The sequence below is a fragment of the Macaca mulatta genome, chromosome 1 (assembly GCF_049350105.2).
Source record: "Macaca mulatta isolate MMU2019108-1 chromosome 1, T2T-MMU8v2.0, whole genome shotgun sequence".
NCBI lineage: Eukaryota > Metazoa > Chordata > Mammalia > Primates > Cercopithecidae > Macaca > Macaca mulatta.
Window position 1 is genome coordinate 192,696,492 of NC_133406.1, and position 21,595 is coordinate 192,718,086.

General features: G+C 48.9%; 2 protein-coding genes across 7 annotated transcripts in view; one reads left to right on the forward strand and one right to left on the reverse strand.

The window, feature by feature from the left end:
* LOC106998463 (selection and upkeep of intraepithelial T-cells protein 1-like) overlaps positions 1 to 10,228 on the reverse strand; it is a 215,810-nt gene extending 205,582 nt beyond the window's left edge. The window contains exon 1 of one of the 2 annotated variants that reach the window (XM_077957855.1): positions 9,867 to 10,228. The gene's annotated coding sequence lies outside the window, so the exon portion shown is untranslated. The remainder of the gene's footprint in view (positions 1 to 9,866) is intronic. The other variant, XM_077957863.1, reaches the window with a different exon arrangement.
* The window catches only part of TRABD2B (TraB domain containing 2B), a 255,021-nt gene continuing 242,319 nt past the window's right edge, over positions 8,894 to 21,595 (forward strand). For 3 of the 5 annotated variants that reach the window (XR_013402223.1, XM_077957824.1, XM_077957834.1), the window contains exons 1-2: positions 8,894 to 9,830; positions 11,943 to 12,506. Coding sequence is in view for 4 of the 5 variants with exons in the window: in XM_077957824.1 (XP_077813950.1) it covers positions 8,943 to 9,830; positions 11,943 to 12,506 (1,452 nt within the window). In the remaining variant the exon portion in view is untranslated. The remainder of the gene's footprint in view (positions 9,831 to 11,942; positions 12,507 to 21,595) is intronic. The other 2 variants (XM_077957814.1, XM_001101255.5) reach the window with 2 other exon arrangements.

A 21,595-nucleotide genomic window follows, 5' to 3' on the forward strand; every position in this document is an offset into this window, starting at 1 on the left:
CAGATCCTTCACATTGGCTTGCAAATACATAGATGACTCATATTTTTAAAAGTCTTGCCATTGACCCTTGTTCTTACTCCACTCCATTTCTTTACCCTTTACCATAAAATTCCTAGAAAGAGGTCCCTATGGTGGCTGTCTCCACTTGCTCACCTCTCTGTCTTCAACCCATTTCACTTCAGCTTCCATCCCCAAGAATTCACTGAAATGTCTCACTTCAGCCTCCCGTGGTCAAATTTAATGGTCACTTCCCTGTTTTGTTTCATTTTGTTGGATGTCTTGAAACCTCTCTCTCCTGGTTTTTCTCCTACTTCCGTCTCTTTTGATGAATGTCTCTCTTTCACACTTGAAATGAGTGATTTCCCTGACTTACACCTAGGCCTTCTTCCATTCTCTGCCTCTCTTTAACAGCACCTTGGCTTCAAATATCATCTTTGTGCAATGGATACTAAATTTATCCTTCCAGCCTGGACTGCTGCCCTGAGCCCCAGGCTCATCCCCTTACAAGCTGTTTTCTTCACACCTCTACTTGGATCCTAGCAAGCAGCTCTTGCTTAATATGACCTAACAGTGGCCTCTTGATACCTTCCCTCCACTCCCTCCAACCCCTGCTCCTCCTCAGGCCTCCCTATCTCAGCTGTTGGAGCCAGTTGCTCAAGACAAAAACTTCAGCATCACCTTTGATTCCTCTCTTTCTTTCCCTCCCACATGATATATGTCACAAAACGGTCACTGAGTGTGAACCAAATTTGCTCACTGTCCTCCAATTTCACTACAATCACCCTAGGCCAAGACACTATCATCATATCCTTTAACTACTGCTCTAGCATCCTTACTGAATCACTCCCTGAACTCCCCACGTGTTGGCCTCATCACCCCCACATCAAAATCTGAATGCTCTTTTACAAATGTAAATCGGATCCTGTTACCTTTCTTCAAAACCCTCCTATAGCTTCTCAGCAAAGCTGGCATTCAAACTCCTTACCTTGACATACAAAGTCCTACTCCACCTGGCCCCTCCCATCTCTCTAACGTTATCTGTTAGAATTTCCTCCCTCACAGGAGAATCGCTTGAACCCAGGAGGCTTAGTCTGTCATGAGCAGAGATCGCACCACTACATTCCAGCCCGGGCAACAGAGTGAGACACTGTCTCAAAAAACAAAATAAAACAAAACAAAAAACGAATTTCCTCCCTTATGACCTAGGTCCAAGTTCACTGGACTTCCTTGTATTTCCTGAACTCACCAAGGTGCCTCCCACGTCTGGCCTTTTCCCAGCCTGTTCTCTCTGCTGGACATGCTCTTCCCCCAGATATCCTCATGGCAGACTTCTTCTCATCACTCACCAGACATTCTCCATAACTTACATTATCTCCATTTTTATTGATTTGCTTGTTCATAATTTTTCTTCTCAACTAGAAAATAAGTTGTGTGAGCAAGGACCTTGCCTATCTTGTCTACCAGGACTTTATCACCAAGCTGTGATTAAGCTCTCAATGCATATATGTTGCATGAATGGATGAATGAATCCTCCCACTCTGGAGGTGGAGAAGTCACCATCACCACCATGTTCCAAGCAGACACACATGAGTTCATGCCACTGCTTTGGTTCAAACCCTGGCACACTGCCTTGGTTCCATTCATTACTAGGTGTGTGATTTGGGGCACGTTTTCTCCCTGTATTTCGGTTTCCTTATCTAGAGAATGAGGATAATGCTACTACCACCCTCCTAGATTTGCTATAAACAGGTACAAGTTGACACACTTTAAATAGTGATAGAACAGTGCCTGATATATAGTTAAAGCTCAATAAAAGTTTGTAATGATTATATCATCACAAAGCAATCCTAGAAGGCAAAGTTTCTCAATCTTGGCAGGATTAGCATTTTGGGCAGGATAATTCTTTGTAGTAAGGGTAGGGTGGGGGCAGCATCCTGGCCTCTACCCACCAGATGCCAGTAGCACCTTCCTAGTTATGACAAACAAGTGTCTTTAAACATTGTCAGATGCCCCTGGAGGCCAGGAGGAGGGCAAAACCACGGCTGTAACACATGGCACTTTGCCTCCTTTGACAGGTATGACATTGAAGCTTACAGTAGTTAAATAACTTGCCCAAGGTCAAAGGGCTACAAAGTGGTGGAGCCGGAATTCAAACTCTTGTCTTCTGGGCTCCACCATGCATGCTCTTTCCTCCGCAGCTCATTGCCTGAGGCCTAAGCGTCCTTCCCTGCACCCAGGCCTGCATGCTCACTCACAGATCTGTGCTAATTACACAGCAACATAAAACTTTATATGTGGTTTGTTATTTTATATCCAGGAACATGGTCCACAGCCTTCATTACATAAAGCAGCTGTGTGTATACTTGGGGTCTAAGTGCTATTTAGTGGTCAGCTCGATGGGGTATTTTGTTTCAAGCATCACATTTCTTTTTTCCCTTTCCATACTCCTATTGAATCCTAAATAGAGGAGTGGAGCCTCACACAACTTGGGCTAAAGTGAAAGGCAAAAGTCTCCTAAATGGCAATCATCCCACTAATTAGACTGGGAGCCACAGCATAGGAATTGCCATATTCGGTATGTATGTGCCCCCAGAGTGTGTGTGTGTGTGTGTGTGTGTGTGTGTGTGTGTGTGTGTTTACTAGCCATACCATCTGGCCTGTGCTATCTATTCTGCCTTCCCACTCACGTCTTGAAGGAAGCAAATGTCTTAGTGGAAAGAGCTAGACAGTCCAGTTCTTCTAATTATTAACTATATGACTTGAATATGTCATGTCTCCCCTCTGAGACCCAGTTTCCTCATCTTTAAAATGGAGTTAAAAGTATCTGTCTCACAACATCATTAAAATCCTTTAGATACAGGGTCTGGCACAGAATCGGTCTGAAATAACCCCCAGCTCCTTTTGCTCCTTCATGGGCAAACTGCACCCCAGCCCAGTCCCAACTTCAGCCTGCTCTCTCAATATTCACCCATTCTACTATAGCCAAAACCTTCTTTTTCCTACCCCACGTTGGCCCTTTCACTTTCCTTATTCCCATTATCTGGAATGCAAGCAAGACCTTTTCCATCGATTTAAATCCTACTTTTCCTTTATAGCCTAATTCAAATCCTGCCTCCTCCAGGATCATTTGGTAGTTCTATATGAAGGTGAGAGTCTTCAGCTCACTGACTTTGCCTGGACTTTTACAATACTACACCACTCACCTGACCCTTCCATGCATGCAAGTGGGTGGGTGGTGATTTCTAACTCTTTTTCTCTTTTAAAACATTTAATTGACAACTAAAGATGGTAAAGGCTGGCCATGCGCGGTGGCTCATGCCTGTAATCTCAGCACTTTGGGAAGCCGAGGCAGGCGGATCACCTGAGACCATGAGTTCGAGACCAGCCTGGCCAACATGGGGAAACCCCATCTCTACTAAAAATACAAAACTTAGCTGGGCATTGTGGCAGGCACCTGTAATCCCAGCTACTCAGGAGGCTGACGCAGGAGAATTGCTTGAACCTGGGAGGCGTAGGTTGCAGTGTGCCGAGTTTGCACCGCTAAACTCCAGCCTGAGCAACAAAAGTGAAACTCCGTCTCAAAAAATAAGAAGATTGCATATGTTTAAGGTATCCAAAGTGATAATTTAATATATGTATATATTATGTAATGATTATTAAAATCAAAGTAATAAACACATCTGTCACCGCACTTGCTGTATATTAGATTCCCAGAACTTATTAATCATATAACTGAAAATTTATACTTTTGACCAGTCCTTCCATACTGTTGGTAAGAATGTAAATTGGTAAAGCCATTATGAAAAACAGAATGAAGTCTCTTCAAAAAATTAGAAATAGAACTACCATCTGATCCAGCAATCCCACTTCCGGATATATATATATAGGAAATGAAAGTGTGACCTGGAGATATCTATACCCACCATATTCATTGCAGCACTATTCATGTAAACGCATTTTAACTTACCACCTACCCATGTTTTGTCTTGTTCAGAAATGGCAAGTATCCAGAGGGCAGGACTATACTCCTTCCTGCCTAAGACACCACAGTTCATATGGGGACCCAGCAAATATTCGTTGAGTTAACACAGTCAATGCCTCTCATTGCTGTTATATCCCTGAGGCTGCACACAGCCAGTCTGGTACCTGGTATGTCAGCCACCCTCAACCAGCACCCACAATTTATGCAGAGCAAGCTCAGGGGATTATCTCCTCTGAATGGCAGGATGAAGGGCTTTCCAAGATAATGCATAGTCCTTCCTGGTGCAGTCTGATTTCTGAGTCTCCCCAACAGTTCTCCTCCATTCTGCCTCTCCGCCTTCATGTTGACAATCCCTGTATGTGCCAAGTACTTGCAGTCCCATGCCTTTGCACATTCAGTTCCTACTGCCTGACCTTCCCTTCTTCCTCCTCCCTGTTCAACTCCTGCTCATCTTTAAAAATCAACTCAAACATGACCTTCCCAGCAAAGACCTATGCTGATCTCCTTTCTCTTAAGGCTGACTTCGTTGCTCCTTTTGTCCCCTCTATTTGTTTCCCAAAGCCCCGTTTGTTTGCATCTCCGTTCTCCTCACTGGATTGCAAGCTCCCTAAGAACAAAACCCTGGACTGATTCCTGTGTACTCTCTACTCCCCCACTGGGCAGGCCCACATAGGGTTTTTTGTTTTTAATGAATGCCATATTATATGGCAATTTCAATCCTTTGTTGCACTTTTGTGACTATGTGCCTATTTTCCCATTGCCAGGAGGAAATGCCCTTTTCTGAATTAGTTTCTGCACTTTTTCACTTTTTCTGTTTTTTTTTTTTTTTTTTTTTTTTTTTTTTTTTGAGACAGAGTCTCTCTCTGTCACCCAGGCTGGAGTACAGTGGTGCGATCTCAGCTCACTGCAACCTATGCCTCCCGAGTTCAAGAGATTCTCCTGCCTCAGCCTCCCGAGTAGCTGGGATTGCAGGTGCCTGCCAGTACGCCCAGCTAATTTTTTGTATTTTTAGTAGAGACGGGTTTTCACCGTGTTGGCCAGGCTGGTCTCAAACTCCTGACCTCATGTTTCACCTGCCTTGGCCTCTCAGTGTGCTGGGATTACAGGCGTGAGCCACTGCACCTGGTCCTTTTTCTGGCTCTTTCCACTATTCTAGACTGTCTTAAGCACTGCCAACCTCTTGCTCCTAAAGTCAGCTGTCCTTCTCTCCCATGCCCCATGTACTTCCCTCCCACGGCCCATGTCGTTCCATCATCAGATTAACTGCCAACTCAGGTAAGGGAATCGGGGAGAGGGTGTGGAGGGGATAGAGCCTGAGGGTGGGTAGGAAGGAGCAGGACCAGGATAGGAGTCAGAGCTGGAAGTCAGGCCAGGCTAGGCCCATTTGAAAATGCCAGTGTGGCCAACGACCAGGGCAATGGCCTTGCAGGAGGGCAGCCCTCAGGCCCAGAGCAAAGCTCCTCCTGTCAGTGGACTGCCGCAGGGGAGCCTCTCACCTCCCTCCCTGAGAGACGCTCTGTAGCAGCACTGGGCTCCTGGATCTGCTCAGGAGGCAGACTTTGTTGGTTTAGTTCCGCTACAAGGCTTTCTGCTCCTGCCCCAGCTGTTACAGCCTTCAATTCCTGGTACCAATTTGATTGAACAACTTAATTAAAATGCAATAAAAGGAAAGTGAGCCAGATGTGCCCCAGCGGAGAGGAGGCAAGCTCTGAGTCCCCTGACTCTCTCTTGAGCCCTGTGCTCTTCCCCATCCTGCCTAAAGGCTCTAAGCAGGCTGTGACCAAGGGGCTCAGAACTCCACTGTTAGGTATAGAGGCTCCTAAAGGTGACCTGCTCCACAAACTTCTTCATACTGATGACATGAAACCTCAGTTCTTACTCAGGTCCAGAGAGAACAAGTGAATTACCCAAAGATGCCTCGTGAGATGTTAGCAGAAGCAGGATAAGTCTCCAGGACTGAGGACTATCATCATCCAGGGTTTCTCACACTACACAATGTGGGAGGAAAAAAATGGTTTGAAAATACTGAGACCCTTGCTCTTGAGTCTTGAGGAACACTCTCTCCTGAGGCCCCAAACTTATTTATTTGGTAACAGCTTTATGGAGACATAATTCACATACCCTATGATCCACCCATTTAAAATGTGATTCAATGGTTTTTAATATATTCACAGAGTTGTGCAACCATCACCATTCTAGAATATTTTCATTACTCCAAAAGGAAACCCAGTACCCTCCAGTTATGGCCCCACCATTGTCCCCATTTTTCCTAGCCTTAGGGAACCACCAATCTACTTTCCGCCTTGCTATGTATTTGCCTATTCTGAACATTTCATACAAATAGAATAATATATGTCCTCTTGCAACTGGCTTCATTTGGCATAATGTTTTCAAGATTGATTTATGCTATCCTGGAAATAGCATGTATCGGTACTTCATTTTGTTTTATGGCCAAATAATATTCCATCATGTGACTATAACATGTTTTTAAAATGTATATATTTAAGGCAAATGATATGATATTTTTATATATCACATTTTGTTAATTTATTCATAAGTTGATGAACATTTCGGTTGTTTCCACCTTTCAGTTATTACAAATAATGCTGCTATCACAGTTTACATAGAGTATTTTGGGTGGATGAATGTCTTCAGTTCTCTTGGGTATATATCCAGGAATAGAAAAATCTATTTATTCTTGCAGCTCATTAAGAATATCAGTAACAATACTGGTGAAGATCTTAAGACATTATTGCACACATTGACTCACAGAAAGTGAGGGGGACAGGAAACTGGCTGGGGAAAGAGAGGCACAGAGAAGCTAACTGTTCTGCCTTGGTCACAGTCACCACGTGTACCATGGAGGAGGAAGTCATAGCTGACACTCATGAAAATTAGCCAGCACAACTTTTATAATTTTAGGAACAAAGATACCAGGGAATCTTTGTTTACAATACAGGAAGGGAAGGTTTCCAAAATCCACACACATATTTACACACCATTATTTTAAATTGATCAGGCTCTTTCTTATTCACTATCTGATTTCTATCTTCTAATTCTCCAACGAGGACCCATGTCCCTCCCTCCAGTGGAATTGAGCTCTCACCTCCCCTCATCCTTACCAGCAGAGTGGTGACTTCGTAAGGAGTTTTGGAGCTCCGGAAAGTGGAGGCTCTTTAAAGGCATCTCTTGTCAGAGCTGCAGGTCTCAGAGCTGTGTGTGTGGGAAGCATGGTGCTGTCCTGTGCTCTCATACGTACCATCTGGGCACTCTAGCCTGCTCGGTGTCTGTCACCAAGTGTGTGTATAGCTAAGAAGCTGAGGTTGCTCCAGACACCCAGTAAACTGAACCATATGAAATTGCCAACATGCATTCACTTGTAACTTACAAAAGTGGCAACTTCATGTGGCACATGAGGGTCAACCTGCCAGTCTCTGGTGTCCCCTTCTTTCCTTCCTGTGTTCCTCCCAACCTCCCAGATCCTGTGCTCTGGAAAACCTTTCTGACCCTCCGGCCCTGCTTGGTCTTTCTCACTCAGCCTTCTGGTGTGGCCACTTTCTAGCTGCTCAATCTGGTACCTGCAGGCATGAGTGGGAGAAGTGCGGAGAACACTGGGCTGGGAGTCAGGAGACCGAGGCTTGGGCTCTGGCTCCCCCCTCACTATCTGTCCACTGGTCTCCCTGCCTCCAACTTGCCCCCTCCAATTCATGCCCCCGATGAGCACAGATCTACTCTAGCCACCTTAAACTTCAAATCTTGCAGTAACTTCCTATCACCTGATACCTAGAACTGACAGACTCCCCAGCCTGGCCGGAAGACACAGGTTCAGCTCCTGCCACTTGCTTTTTGCTGCAGCCATGGGTAACTACTTGGAGTGCTCTCACACTGCTATGCCTTGGCACCTGCTCTTCCACTTGGAAGGCGTGTGCACCTCTTTCTCTAAGCCACCTCTGATTTATTTTTCAAAACCATCTCCCAGGCATCTTCCCTGGGCCTCTGGGCTGTGTTAGGAGCTCTCCTTTCTGCTCCCATTTCCTTGTGCTTCTGTCTCTCCTGGCCCTCATCATCTGTATTTTAATGGCTTGTTTGCATATCTGTCCCTGTCTGTCTCCTTCTCTAGGCTGTGGGCGGGCTCCTGACAGTATCACCTAATTCATCCGTCAATACCTGTTGTCAGAATAGGAACAAACTCTCCTTTAACAGAACCAAGCAGGGGTGCCTGTGCCTCCCTTTCTCCATTTGCTGGAAACAACTCAGAAGCTTAGATCTTGCGCCCTGGCTTTCTCTAAGTCTCATGTGCCTCTTGAGGACGAATAGGTTGGTTTAAGGGGTCTTTCAAGTCTTGTGGTCTAAGACACTGCGATATCAATCCTCACTCTTCCAGAGACAGGCACAGGGATACTGCGTGGGTCCAAGGACATAGATAAGAGGGGATTTACTTAAATGGAAGATTCCAAGGAATTTTGGGGATTTCTTTTTCTTTTCTTTTTCAGTTGGTGTTTGCAGAGCACCTACCAAGCTCATCCCAGCGCTACGCATGTCATAAAGTTGTACACAGCAGCTTTCTGAATTTCGAGAGACTGCTACCTCCCCAGTCCAACTTCTGTCCCTCTCGCTGTTCGCTCCTGCCAGGATCTGCGGGAGGGACGCTTTGGGCGAGGCTGGTCCCCAAATCTGTCGCTGCCACCCAGTCCGCTTCTGCCGCTGAGCCCGCGGAGGTTGGCCGAGCCGGTCATTAGCCCGGGCGCCCTCTGGCGGTCTCACGGCGAAGCTGCGGCCCGGCCGCGCCAGGCGATGGGAAGGGGGAGGGATGGGGGAGGAGGCGCGGGCAGGGGAGGAGAGGAAAAAGTTGCGCTGGGAAGTTTGGAAAGTTGAGAAGTGGCTGCTGCGGGCTTCGCCTCCCTCCGCGCGTGTGAGGGAGCGAGCGAGGGAGCCAGAGAGGAGCGAGCGAGCGCCTGCCATGCCCATCAGACCCCGCCTCGCCGCGCCCGGGCGCGGAGCTAGCCCCGACTCCCTGCCGCCCGGCCCGGCCCGGCCCGGCGCGGCCCGGGTCCCCCGCCCCCGCGCCCCCCGCGCCAGGTCCTCCCCTCCCCCGCCTCAGCGGCCCCAGCCCCCCGCCCGGCCCGGCTCCGCGCCGCTCTCCCGCCCTCCTCTCTCCCTCTCTCCCGGCCGCGGAGCAGCATGGCGGAGCCCGGGCAGCGGCCGCGCGGCCGCCCGCCGCCCCTCTGAGCCGGACTCGGGGGCAGCCGGCCGCCCCAGAGCCGCCCCCGACCCCTGCCGCGCCCTCCGCCGCACTTGTCCCACTGCGCGCCTCCTGGAGCGCCGCGCACCCCTGGGACCCTTGCGCGCCCCGGGCGCCCAGCATAACCCAGGGACCCCCGCGCACCCCAGGTTCTCGGTTCTGCCCCAGGAACCCCGCGCGCCCCTGAACCCCGACGCAGCTCCGGGACCCCGCGCGCCCCCGGACCCCAACACGCCCTCAGCACCTGGGGGCTCAGCCAGCGAGGTTGAGCGCCCGGGGGCGGGGCCCAGCCCTAGAGGGTCCCTGTCTTCCAACAGACGGAGCCCCGCCCCAGAGAAACCCCCAGGTTCGACAGGGACAGTCAGCCACGCCCCAGAGGGCGACCAGCATCCTGTGGCTGGAGCCCAGTGCTCCAGAGGAAACTCCGTGCCCAACTGGGGACTCCCCGCCCCGCTGAGGGGCGCCGCCCGGGAGGGTCCCCCGCGCCCCGCGGGCCGCGGCAGGATGCACGCCGCCCTGGCGGGGCCGCTGCTCGCCGCCCTCCTCGCCACCGCTCGCGCCCGCCCGCAGCCCCCTGACGGAGGACAGTGCCGGCCGCCCGGATCGGTGAGCGAGCGCCTTCCCAGCCACTCTCCCGCCTACCTGGGTATTCCAGTCCCATGGGACGATGGTTTGGGTACTGCTTCCGCACCCACCTTAGCCCACCCGCTCCACCTCTACCCGCCGGGCGCAGCCTCGGGCGCCCTTCCTTCGCTCCTGCCTGCCCCGGCTCCAGCTCCAAGCCAGGAGCGAGAAGGGGCGCTCCCTCTCTGGTTCCTTCTCCACACGCTGCCGCTCTCGGGCTCTCCCCTTGACTTGTGGTCCTGCTTGGACGCTTCCTCTCTCTGTGCCCCTTTTTGTCTCTCCTTTCTCATGTTTTTTTTTCTCTCTCTCTCTTTACACTTCTCGTCTCTCTGCCCGTTTCTGACTGTGTCTTTCTAGCATTCCTTGCTCTTCTCTTGACTTCTATCGAACCTTTTGCTCTCCCATTCACACACTCGGCCCCCTCCCAGGCTTCCCTCTTTCTCCCTGCCCTCCCACTCTGACCTAAGACAAACTTTCTCCCTGTTGCTGGTTCTCACCTCCATCTCTGCGGTCCAGGCTTCCACCACCTACTCTCCCAAGCGTCCATATTTCATGAAAAGGGGGAAGATTTCAGAGGAGAGGAAAAGGCAATGCCAGGACGTACTGGCCTAATATTTCCTGGGGTCAAGTAATTACTGGTTCTCCTAATTTTCCTTCCAAAACAAAGAACCTCTTTATTTCCTTCAGTATCTTTCCCTCTAAGTGTAAATTAATGCATTGACAGTAACCCTGAATTGGAGGCCAGGAGACCGTAGGGTCTGGCTGCTGTCGGTGTGCTGCCTGTCAGCCCGGAATTCGCTGACCCTGGGCAAGGTGCACCTCCAGCGGCCTGCCTTGTGCACAAACAAGGAGCTCGTTGGCTGGCTGGGCTCTCAGTCTATCGCCAACATGCTGGGATTTACAGTTTTGGATAGTTAGTAAAGTAATGTACTGTTCTCCCACAAGCTACCCATCCCAACACATACTTTTCATTTGTGCTAGAATCAGACAGGAAAATGTTATGAGTTGGTCTAAAGCTTGCAAGTGGTCAGTGGGCACTCCAGGGATTTTTCTGGATGGAAAATGGCTTTGCCTAAGAGAAATGACAGTCCCCTTCTCATGCCCTTTATGCCCAGCCCTGACTTGGATCTGTAGAAAGGACCCCTGTCTGCATACCTCTCCTCAGCTCCTACACACACACGCGCACACACACACACACTCCCCAAAGTCAGAGCTTAGGTCATAGAAAATGACAAACAACTGGGGTTGGAGATCAGGTATACATTTTTAGGGGAGGAGCCTGGAAAGTACCCAGAATATGTACATTTCTTGGGACTAATTGTAATGGAATCCTTTCCTCCCAAGCCAGATTCTGAAACTTGACTTGGCCTTGCAAGATTTTAAAGCACTTTCTCATCTATGGTCTCAGCTGGTGGAGCAAAGTAGCCGACACCCCAGACCTGCCCTCCAAAAAGAAAAGTGTATTCACCGTGATGAATGTGAAGTAGCTGTTTAAATAGGTGTGCTATTTTTAATAGGTGTTCTGCTTTCAAAGTGCTCTTGGCATATATCTTCTAATGGTTGGATTTAAAACTTACATGACTTCCTCCCTTCTTGCCAGAGCAGGACTCTTGGTCCCCCTTTCCCCACCCTCCACATGAAACACCACCGGTGAAGGTTTGACTTGGCCAAGCATGAATATTCTCAGGTGGTGTGGCAGTCCTTGGCACTCATGGCAATTGCTAATCATGAGAGTTTCCCTTCATTGCCGACTTCCTCTGTGCCTGGCACTAGTCTGAGAGCATAATATACATATATTGTATCTTTTAATCTTCCCAACAACCCCTGAGGTAGTTGCTTTCACCCCCATTTTATAGATGAGGAAACGGAGCCTGTGGGAAGTGAAATGATTCACTCAAGATCATACATCTAAGACAGGGCAAAGCTAGGTTTTCAATGTGGGTCTTTCAGGCTCCAAAGCCCTGGCTCTTTACCATGGCCTGTGTATGGTCTCTGCCTCCCATCCCCACCTCCCTCTGCACCTCCCTCTGGGCTACCCTGACTCTACTCTGTTGCCTTCCGCCTCACTGCCTTGCCTCTCCTCTACTCCTGCAGCAGAGGGACTTGAACTCCTTCCTGTGGACGATTCGTCGTGATCCGCCGGCCTACCTGTTTGGCACTATCCACGTCCCCTACACCCGTGTCTGGGACTTCATCCCGGACAACTCCAAGGCAGCCTTCCAGGCTAGCGCCCATGTCTACTTTGAGCTGGACCTGACAGACCCCTACACCATCTCGGCCCTGGCCAGCTGCCAGCTGCTGCCGCACGGGGAAAACCTGCAGGATGTGCTGCCTCGCGAGCTTTACTGGCGCTTGAAGCGCCACCTGGACTACGTCAAGCTGATGATGCCCTCCTGGATGACGCCCGCTCAGCGGGGCAGGGGGCTCTATGCTGACTACCTATTCAATGCCATCGCGGGCAACTGGGAGCGCAAGAGGCCCGTCTGGGTGATGCTCATGGTGAACTCGCTCACCGAGAGGGACGTGCGCTTCCGCGGGGTGCCCGTGCTCGACCTCTACCTGGCCCAGCAGGCTGAGAAGATGAAGAAGACCACAGGGGCTGTGGAGCAGGTGGAGGAGCAGTGCCATCCCCTCAACAACGGGCTCAACTTCTCCCAGGTAGGCATGCAGGGCCCCAGGCTGGAGCTGACAGCCCAGGGCGCCTGAGTCCTCTTCTCCGATTGTCTTTCTTCTCCGACGGGGAGCGGGAGGCAGCCAGAGTCAGGTCCTTTTTCTGGAAGGAGAGGTTCTTTTGGGCTGCAAGGCAGCACTTGGCTGCTCTGGTAGTATCAGTTGAGAGTGGTGTGTACTGGAATTTGGGGTAAGAGTCTGAGTGTTTGCTTCTATTGCAGCAGTATTACATGTTGGGGATGTACACTCCTCACCTGCTGTGCTTGCCTGGGCAGAAAGAATTTCCCTCAGAGCATCAGAGTGATCAAAAACAAAAAGAGGGGCTTCTGGTGTGTGTCAGGCCTTCCTGAGGCCATGGAGGCTGTCTTGAGGCTGGTGTGTGGACAGTGCCCGAGAAAACAAGAGGAAGGCATAGCTCCCGGGGCTGAGCTGACAAGGAGTTGCCCGGGACCTGGCAACAGTAGAGTGCTGCTTGCCATTTGAGGTTAAGCACCATCAGTTTCCCAGCTCTGTGCAAAGCTCTAAGTGACCCTCAGACCGCCTCCCTAAGGCCAGGAGAAAGTCAGCCAGGACAGTTTTAAGGTTAATAATTTCAGAGAAGTGTGTTCACTTAAAGGTTGACAGTCCTGATTTCTGAACCTCGGAAGTAGGAGAAAAGGGAGGGGCTTAAGAGGTTTAAAGTCTCTGGCTGCCAGAGATCTGATACAGCAAAATGTCATTAAAAGCCCTGTCTCCATGGACAGAGGTCACTTGCTACTCACTGGCCCCAAACTCAACTCTGAGACCCTGGGAACAATGAGTTCACATCTGTGTCTTGAGAACGGGACTGTCAATCCCAGGATGGGGACTCCTTCAAGGAGGCCCCAAGATGGGGCTTGGGCCAATTTCCTTAGTGAGGCATGGCTCAGAGACATGCTGCCCATTAAGGAGAGAGCCTCATAAATTGACTGGACCAGAAACTACCACTGGAATCAGACCTGCTTGCTGCCCCGGAGATGTTGCAAGCTCTTCACCAGGGAAACAGCGGCAGAAACTGATCCCCTTTCCAAGATCTCTGGCCTTTGTTTTTCCAAGGGAAATGCAATATTGTCCCTGGGGAGGTAAGAAGCCAGATTGATTTGCCGGCCAAATGAAAGGCGGGTTTGTCGGTTCTCCTGCTGGCTCTCCCATAATTGTGGAGTCCTTACCCAGAGGGCCCCAGTGGCAGGAGCATTGGGGCAGTTAGTCACGCCCTGCAGGGTTCTGACTACGCCTGACTCCTTCTCCACGGGGGAAAATCCTGTGTATTCTCTGGCCCAGTGCTGATTCCTCTGAACATAGCCGCTTTCTCCCTCTGAAGTGACTTTTCCCTTGCCAGCCTCGGGAGCTGATATTATCTGTGTCGGGACCCCCGGCGCTCACCGCCCATCTCATTTCGGAGGCAGGTTTGTGGGAGGCCTCTCTGTTCAGAGGCCTAGGTCTGGCCTCGATATCTTTTTTAGAGGTGAGGTATCCACCATCGCTCTCAACACCCTCTTTGCACCAACCACAGAGGAATCCGACAAAGGCTGAAGGGAGCACACACAAACTCTGGCTAAGCAGCCCCTAGCTTTAATCTGTCTCTCTTAAAACAACAAAACTATCTTTCTTTGGGGTCTGGAAACACTGCTGTTTAACCAAATGATGGCTTTGGTAGGGTGAAAGCATTTGCTAGAAAGTGTGTGTGAGGTTATGTTTTAGGAAAAGTTACTGAGAGCCGTTCATCGGCCGGGAGGGAGCCTGCTGACAGTCTCCAAAGCTCATGCTTGAAGATCAAACAGACTTCAATCTCTGTTTCAAAAATGTGCCCACCCGTCACCAGCCTGGGCCCACTCTTGACATTGTTTTTGGGTCCAGCTCCTCAAAAGAGCTGCAGAAAGCAAGTCCCGCACAAAAGAAAACAGAACTCCCCTTAGTTCCTTAATCTCCATACCCTTCACCACCTGCCTGAGTGTCCAATCATGCCAATTTGTCCTGTTATCATTTTGTAGGGAGGCGATGAAATCTCTCCTCCATCCCCTTGGGCAGCCTTGGACTAAATGGGAAGGGTGGGATTCTGGAGCCTAGGCAGATGAGGTCATTAGGGATCCAAAAATTCAAAATCAGAAATGCAACAGCCTTCTCAGTAAAATTGCATGCACGCGTGCACAGTTTGATATGAACATCTGTGATGCATTAGTGTACTGAAATATCTGTTAAGTGCATCAGATTTTTATTTTTTCTTTCCTTGCAGCATTACTGTTATTGCAAAATATTTGGGTTGGGGGGGCAGTGAGAGAAGAAGGCAGGAAAAATAAGGCTTAAAAGAGTGTCTTTTTGTTAAGATCTGGATTTTAGTATTAATATTGTTTTTAAAATTTTTGTAATTTTTTCTGGACAGAAATAGCATAATTTTGCTTGTTGAATGGAGAAAGAAAGCTTAAGTTTTGGAACCCTGGAAAAAGCTTCTTCCACCCTTGCACAGCTTGGGAGATCAGGTCTATTGTTAGGTTTTGGTGTTTGATTTCAAAATAAACTGAGGGTGCTAGACCCAACATCTCCATGACTTTGCTATGTGACCTTGGGCAAGTCACTTCCTCTCTCTGGGCCCTGTTTTCTGGGTCTGTGAAATGAGACACTGAGATGAGGTCATCGTTCAAGCTCCTTCCAGCCCTGACATTCCATAGGATGATTCTAATCAATTCCACGTGCCAGGCACCCTGCAGGAGGCTCCACACGCTTTTCCATTGCATTGAATTCTCATAACAATCCTATGGCTTTCTAAGGTGGGCATCCAGAAATGTTGAATGACTCGCCCAAGGTCACATAGCTAATAAGGAACAGAGCCAGTCAGCCTGACTCTGTATGAAGGACAGTGTTCTCCCGGCTTCCACACACTGTTTCTCTAGACTTCCTCCTGTTTAGGTATTTGATATCTTCCGTAATCATTCCTTAGTTCTTTCTTCTGTTTCTCTCTCCCCTTTTGAACTTGAGGGCTTAACATTTTATTTCTTGGAAAATTTATACTTGTAGAGATATTATTTCTTTCGGCTATGAGGCTGGTGGTGAGGCAGGTCTCTAAAGGTTTTCTTGATGTGTTATAGACAGCTCGGCACAGTGGGCTGGAGATAGCAGACTTGCTTCCAGGTGTCCGTCCCAGCCTCAACAGTAAAACCAATGACTTGTATAAAATCTTGGACAAGACTTGGTGTGCCCATCCATCCCATGGGGCAGTAATTACCAGTCTTTCAAAGTTGAGCTTGTTTTGTGGGGACATGAGAAGATACTACCTGTGGGAGGTTGTTGATGGGTTAAAACGACTACCTGGATGTTGGTTTTGTGCGTGGCAAACAGTCTAGGCTGGCTTCTGGGCAGGGAAAGAGGAAGGCTACATGGGAAGTTGCCACTCCCAGCAGCCATATCCACTCTTTACCCCTTGCTGAACATAGTAAAGTTGGAGTATTAGGAGGTGGTGAGCCCCTGCCCTCGGGGGCCCCAGGATGCCTAAGTCTCGAGTCCAGATCTTATGACAAGCTTGAGACCTGCAGATTTCTATCAGCTCTGCCTGCTGCCTCCAGGGACTGGTACCAGCTGCCACAACTTCTACCTCTAGAGGACCTGAGTCCTCCCCTTCAACTCCCTGCATGGCAGAGGTGGAGACACTGGATGAGACCTCTAAGTTGCATGGTCCTCTCTCTGAGGTGTAATAAGAAAACAAGGACTCTGCTATTCTGTACTTTACCAAGCACGCGACCATTACCCATCTAATATGTGTAGTGCCTGAACACTGAAGCATGCCTGCCAAAGGTGTGCAGAATGTTTGTAAAATTCTACAAGTCCCTCACAATACCATTTATTGAGTTTTGTCTCTATTCAGGGTGCTGCATTAGACCTCATAATTACATTATCTCCAATCCTCACAGAGATGCAACAAGGTTTATTATCGTATTTATTTTTAAGACCATAAATTGAGACCTGAAAAGGTGAAGTCATTTGGCTGTGGATTACACAGACAGGCCAAGTGGACTCAGTGTTCAAACTCAGGTGAGTCCATTGCCACAACCCCTGCTTTTCCAGTGTCTGAAAAATGATCTGGTTTTTATTAGATGACATTTCTGCTGAATTTGTGTGTGTGTGTGTGTGTGTGTGTGTGTGTGCGTGCTGGAATGGTGGTAGATCATCATTTTTTACTGAAAAAGAAAGAGAGAGAGAGAATTGAAAAGTGCTGGAACTGATTTTCTCCTTGGCTTATAAATCGGATCTCAAGGTGATTCTAAAATAGGAGTTCTCAAAGACATTCTGGGCATCAGCTACTCCCCTGGAATATGTCCCCAACTTTCTAAGCGACCCCTGTGAAGACATACACATACCCCCACCGCCAATATAGGCTAAGCCTGCACAGTTGAATAAAGATCTCTTTGGTTTATAGTCAGAGCTCCTATGTCTATACCCTGGGGGCCAGCAGGTATTAGTAAATACTCAGTAAATATTTGGAGCATGAATGAATTAATGAGCAAATGGTCAGAAATCATGATGTGACCATCCCTGATTCCGTTCCCCCATGCAGCACCATTGAACTGATTCTGTTCCCCCATGCAGCAAGCACCATTGGACTGATTCTGTTCCACCATGCAGCACCATTGAACTGATTCTGTTCCCCCGTGCAGCACCATTGAACTGATTCTGTTCCCCCATGCAGCACTATTAAACTGATTCTGTTCCCCCATGCAGCACTATTAAACTGATTCTGTTCCACCATGCAGCACTATTAAACTGATTCTGTTCCACCATGCAGCACTATTAAACTGATTCTGTTCCCCCATGCAGCACTATTAAACTGATTCTGTTCCACCATGCAGCACTATTAAACTGATTCTGTTCCACCATGCAGCACGGTTGAAGGAATGAACAATGAAGAAAAGTATAAATCAAAGTGAGGAGCTCCCCTCTGAACTTTGAAAGTTCCCTTCCATCCTATAAGGACATAAAATGTCAAAATTATCATGTAGGCTGCTACAGCAAAATACCTTACAGTGGGTAATTTATAAACAACAGAAATTATGGCTCACAGTTCTGGAGGCTGGGAAGTTCAAGATCAAGGTACCAGCAGATTGTGTGTCTGGTGAGGGCCTGTTTCTCATAGATGATGCCTTCTGTGTGTTTACATAGTGGAAAGGGTGAACAAGATTCCTCTAGCCTCTTTTATAAGGGCCCTAATCCCATTCGTGAGTGTAAAGACCTCATGAACTAACCTACTCCCAGAGGTTCCACCTCTTCAGATCATCACCTTGGTGGTTAGGTTTCAACATACGAATTTTGGAGGGACACATACATTTGGACCACAGCATAGGCAGGTCATATTCAAAGCAGGTTCTAATCCTGATCCTGTTACTACCTTGCCTGTGACTTTGGGCCAGCCCTTTTCCCTCTCTAGGTCTAAGTTGCCCCTTAGTCCCGTGAGAGTGCTGGGCTAGGTGATTTCCAGTGTTGGCCCAGTGTGAGGCTTATCTTTGACCCATATTTTGGAGAGCCTAGGCCAACCCACTCTGATATTTTGAGCCTGAGTTACCCGTAGTTGGGAGGGGCTGGCAGGCTTGTCTTTGGCAGTTGCTGCTGATACCTATTTGTCCAGAGCCTGTTGGTTCCAGTGGGTGATTCTGCTGCCAGGCTTCAGACAGGAGAGCCCCAGCCTGTCACGGCACAGTCTGCTGGGCACCCACCCAGCCTCAGCTACTCTCCTTCATTGTGACTCTTCTCCCTCTGTTGCTCCTCACTCATTCAACCAGAGCACCTCACTGTGCTGTGCCAGTGAAGGGTCTGGGAAGAGACTTGGAAATGTGTCTTTGCCTGCTGGGAATTCATTACCTGAGGATGCACCCCATTGCTTTTATGCCCTGAGAGGTGGGTATTATTAGTCCTGTTTGCAGCATGGAAACTGAGGCACAGAGCACCTGAGTATTAGTCTCTCCTGTGCCCTGGTTCTCTGCACTTCAGATAGAGACCCTGTGTTTCCTTCCCCTTTTGGTTGCATGCTCCCACCTTTCAGAACCATTCTCTGATTTCCTGTCCTCCAAGAATAGCCATTCTTGAGTCCTCCAGCCCTCTCTGGGCCTCTGTGGCAGCCCTGGAGCCCACAGTGTTATACCTTGTCAGACCTCTTGTCAGATCTATGTGCCCTCCTTAGAATAAAGGGACCAAGCCGCCCCCGAGACCCCAGACACCCCTGGAGGACCTCGGACCATGCCGAAGCCTTTTCTCCCCGGAAGTCATCCACAGAGGGAGAGCCCCTCCATCACTGTGGAATTAAACACAGGCTGGCATCTCCCACACCGCACACCTCCAGAACCTGGACTGAGGTTCAGAAGAACAGGCTTCTTCTGGCACGACCTTCACCTTGTACTTCTGTAGTCTGCCACACCCACTGTCTCTCCCCCACAGAGCCATCTGGTTAGGAGCTGCTCAGCAAATGTCCGTCACCGGGTGTCCCCCAGTAGCGACCCCTGGGCATGTGCACACTCAGATTATTTCTGTGCCCAGAGGGCTGTTTGTGAAGAACCCCTGCAGGCATGGAGAGCTCTGTCCATCCCTTCTCCATAACCTGGTTCATTCATATCTTAATATTTAATATATTATCTAAATGTAGGGGGAAAGCACACGCAGAAGCAGGAGCACAGGATGGCTTACGCACCTCCATCAGAGGAGAGTGAGGTCCTAAAGCTGGAGGTGACCAAAATGTCATGAGATATTCTAGTCTTAGAATTGGAAGTTCACAGCAGGAAGACTTCCAGGCTCAGAATCTCCAACCATAAACCCAAATTCTGAGGCTCAAGGAATCTAAGAATGGTGAAATCTCAGAACATTAGCCTCAGAGACATTTTGGGACTCGAAGAATCTTCACGTCATGAAATCCTAGCCTCTTAGCTTTGAAGAATTGTCAGCTCATGGACACAGACTTCTAAAATCTTAGAGTTGGTAGGGGCCAGCTCTCAAGAATTCCGAGAAGCCTCATCCGCAAACATATTGTCTGATCTTCCCCCAACCCGCTCTCCAATCCCAGGCCAAGCAGAGAAAACCTGACCGGCAAAGCACTTTCTGACGGAGATAAAAATGGGAGCGTGCCTTTGTTAATAGTTCCCATTTGGACGTCTTTCAAAGCCAGGAAGAGGTCGCCTGGTAATGCAGCTTTCCTAGGGAGGAAACAAGAATGCCGGCGAGCGCCACAGCCTGCCAGCCGGGCTGCTGGCGTTCTTTCCCCCTTCAGTTTGCCTCTAAATATTATCCACTTCACTCCCTTTTATCTCCCATCACTGGCTCTCTGTCCGCCCACTTAATCCACAGGCAGCCGGTGGCCGAGCCTTCAGTTCTGTTCACTGGCTGCCAAGCCGTCTCGCCGAGCAGCTCCTCCAGGATCCGCAGGCTTTTAAATCTGTGCACTATGTCCGCTGTAACACAAAACTGTTGCCCCAAGCTTGGAAAAGCTGTTGCTTCTGCTAGGCCCCCTCCCTCTTTAGGAATTTCCTCCTTTTCTATTCTGTTTCTGAATCCTGAAAGTTTTCAAGGCTCAGCTCAAAGCTGTACCTCCTCCAGGAAGTCTTCCTAGAATGTTCCCAGGTCTAACCTGCTCGGAAAGACTCGGGCCAAAGCTTTACTTAATGACCCAGCCACATATATTTTTCCCCTCTGTGGAATTCTTTATGGCATTTTATGACATTCTTTCGGCACATATATATTTTATTTATAATTTTTTCTCAGGCAATCTTATATTCTTTTCTTTTCTGATTCAAACCTAGCTCAAAATGTGCTCACAATTGATTACAAAATTAGATGGAATGTTCCCCAGTTCTGAAGTTGGGGCTTTGTGGTATATTCTGTGGTTGGAGTGTTGGCAGCTCTGGATGCTAAAAAGGGACTGTGTCTTGGCCTCTGTAATTCTCAGAAACCTCTTAGGCTTTGCACCTGAGACATATTCAGTACTGTTGCTGGCCCATTTGGTCAAAACTTTGTAACATTCATGGGTCCCCATTGGATTCATTAATCTCCATCCTGGGATATTTTGGGTTTTTTTCCCCTCTTTTTCAACTGTTACTTGCAAACAAGTCTCTTTTTTTCTCCTCTTCGCTATCCAGAGCACACATGATTTTCTCCAGGCTCACTGCATCCCTCCACTTATTTTCATGTTAAAATGCTTCATTTTATTCTTCGCGTGCTATCTTGGTTTTGGAGCACCAGGGTTGCTGAGCTGTATGATTTCTCCCTCCCTCCCTCTCACATACACTCCTTGGTTATGCCTCCATGCATTTGCTTATGTTGTTCCCTCTACCTGGGAGCCCCTTCCCAGTTTTTATTTTCTGGCTGACTCTTACTCCTCTGAATGGGTAAAGGCCCCTGAGGACCGTCCATGTTAAAAGCTTGGGCTCATCAAACAAATGTCACTCTACAGCAAGACTTTTAACCATAGTCATCAGATTGGAGGATGCCATGTAATCATAACTCAGTAGTTTGAGTTTAGGTGCAACAATGTGATTGGCTTTTAGCATTGTTTTTTGAAAGAACTGGTGGGTACGTTGTACTTGAGCCACACTGAATGCCTGGCTTTCCTGGAAAAGAGCCATGAGGTCATCAGGCCAGGCCTATAAAAGTCAGGGCCCTGGGGCCATCTCTGAGGGACAGAGATGTGTGGTCTCTGCCTATGCACCTGTTGCTGGATTCTGCGTTCCTTCTGAAGGACTTAGACAAGGTGGTTTCCTTGGGAGAACCCAGGGTTTTCTGATCAGCAGCTGACCACCCCTACCCTGAATGCTGACACTCCTTCACCTTCATTCTTGGGATTCTCCCTTTTCTTCGCATTAACTCAGGAAGGGCAGGAGGAGACATTAAGCTCCTTCCCACCTCCCTTATTCAAAGGAACATCCTGGTCTCATTCTACCTTCAGAACCGAAAGTCAGTCTTTAAATTTACACATCGTAGTGCAGACTCAGTTCAGGAGTCCCCTGCACTGGAAAACTTCCAGACATTGGCCGGTTGGCCCAGTGCTCCCTTCAGTTCCCAGAATAAGTGCACTTATTGGGAGTATAGTAACC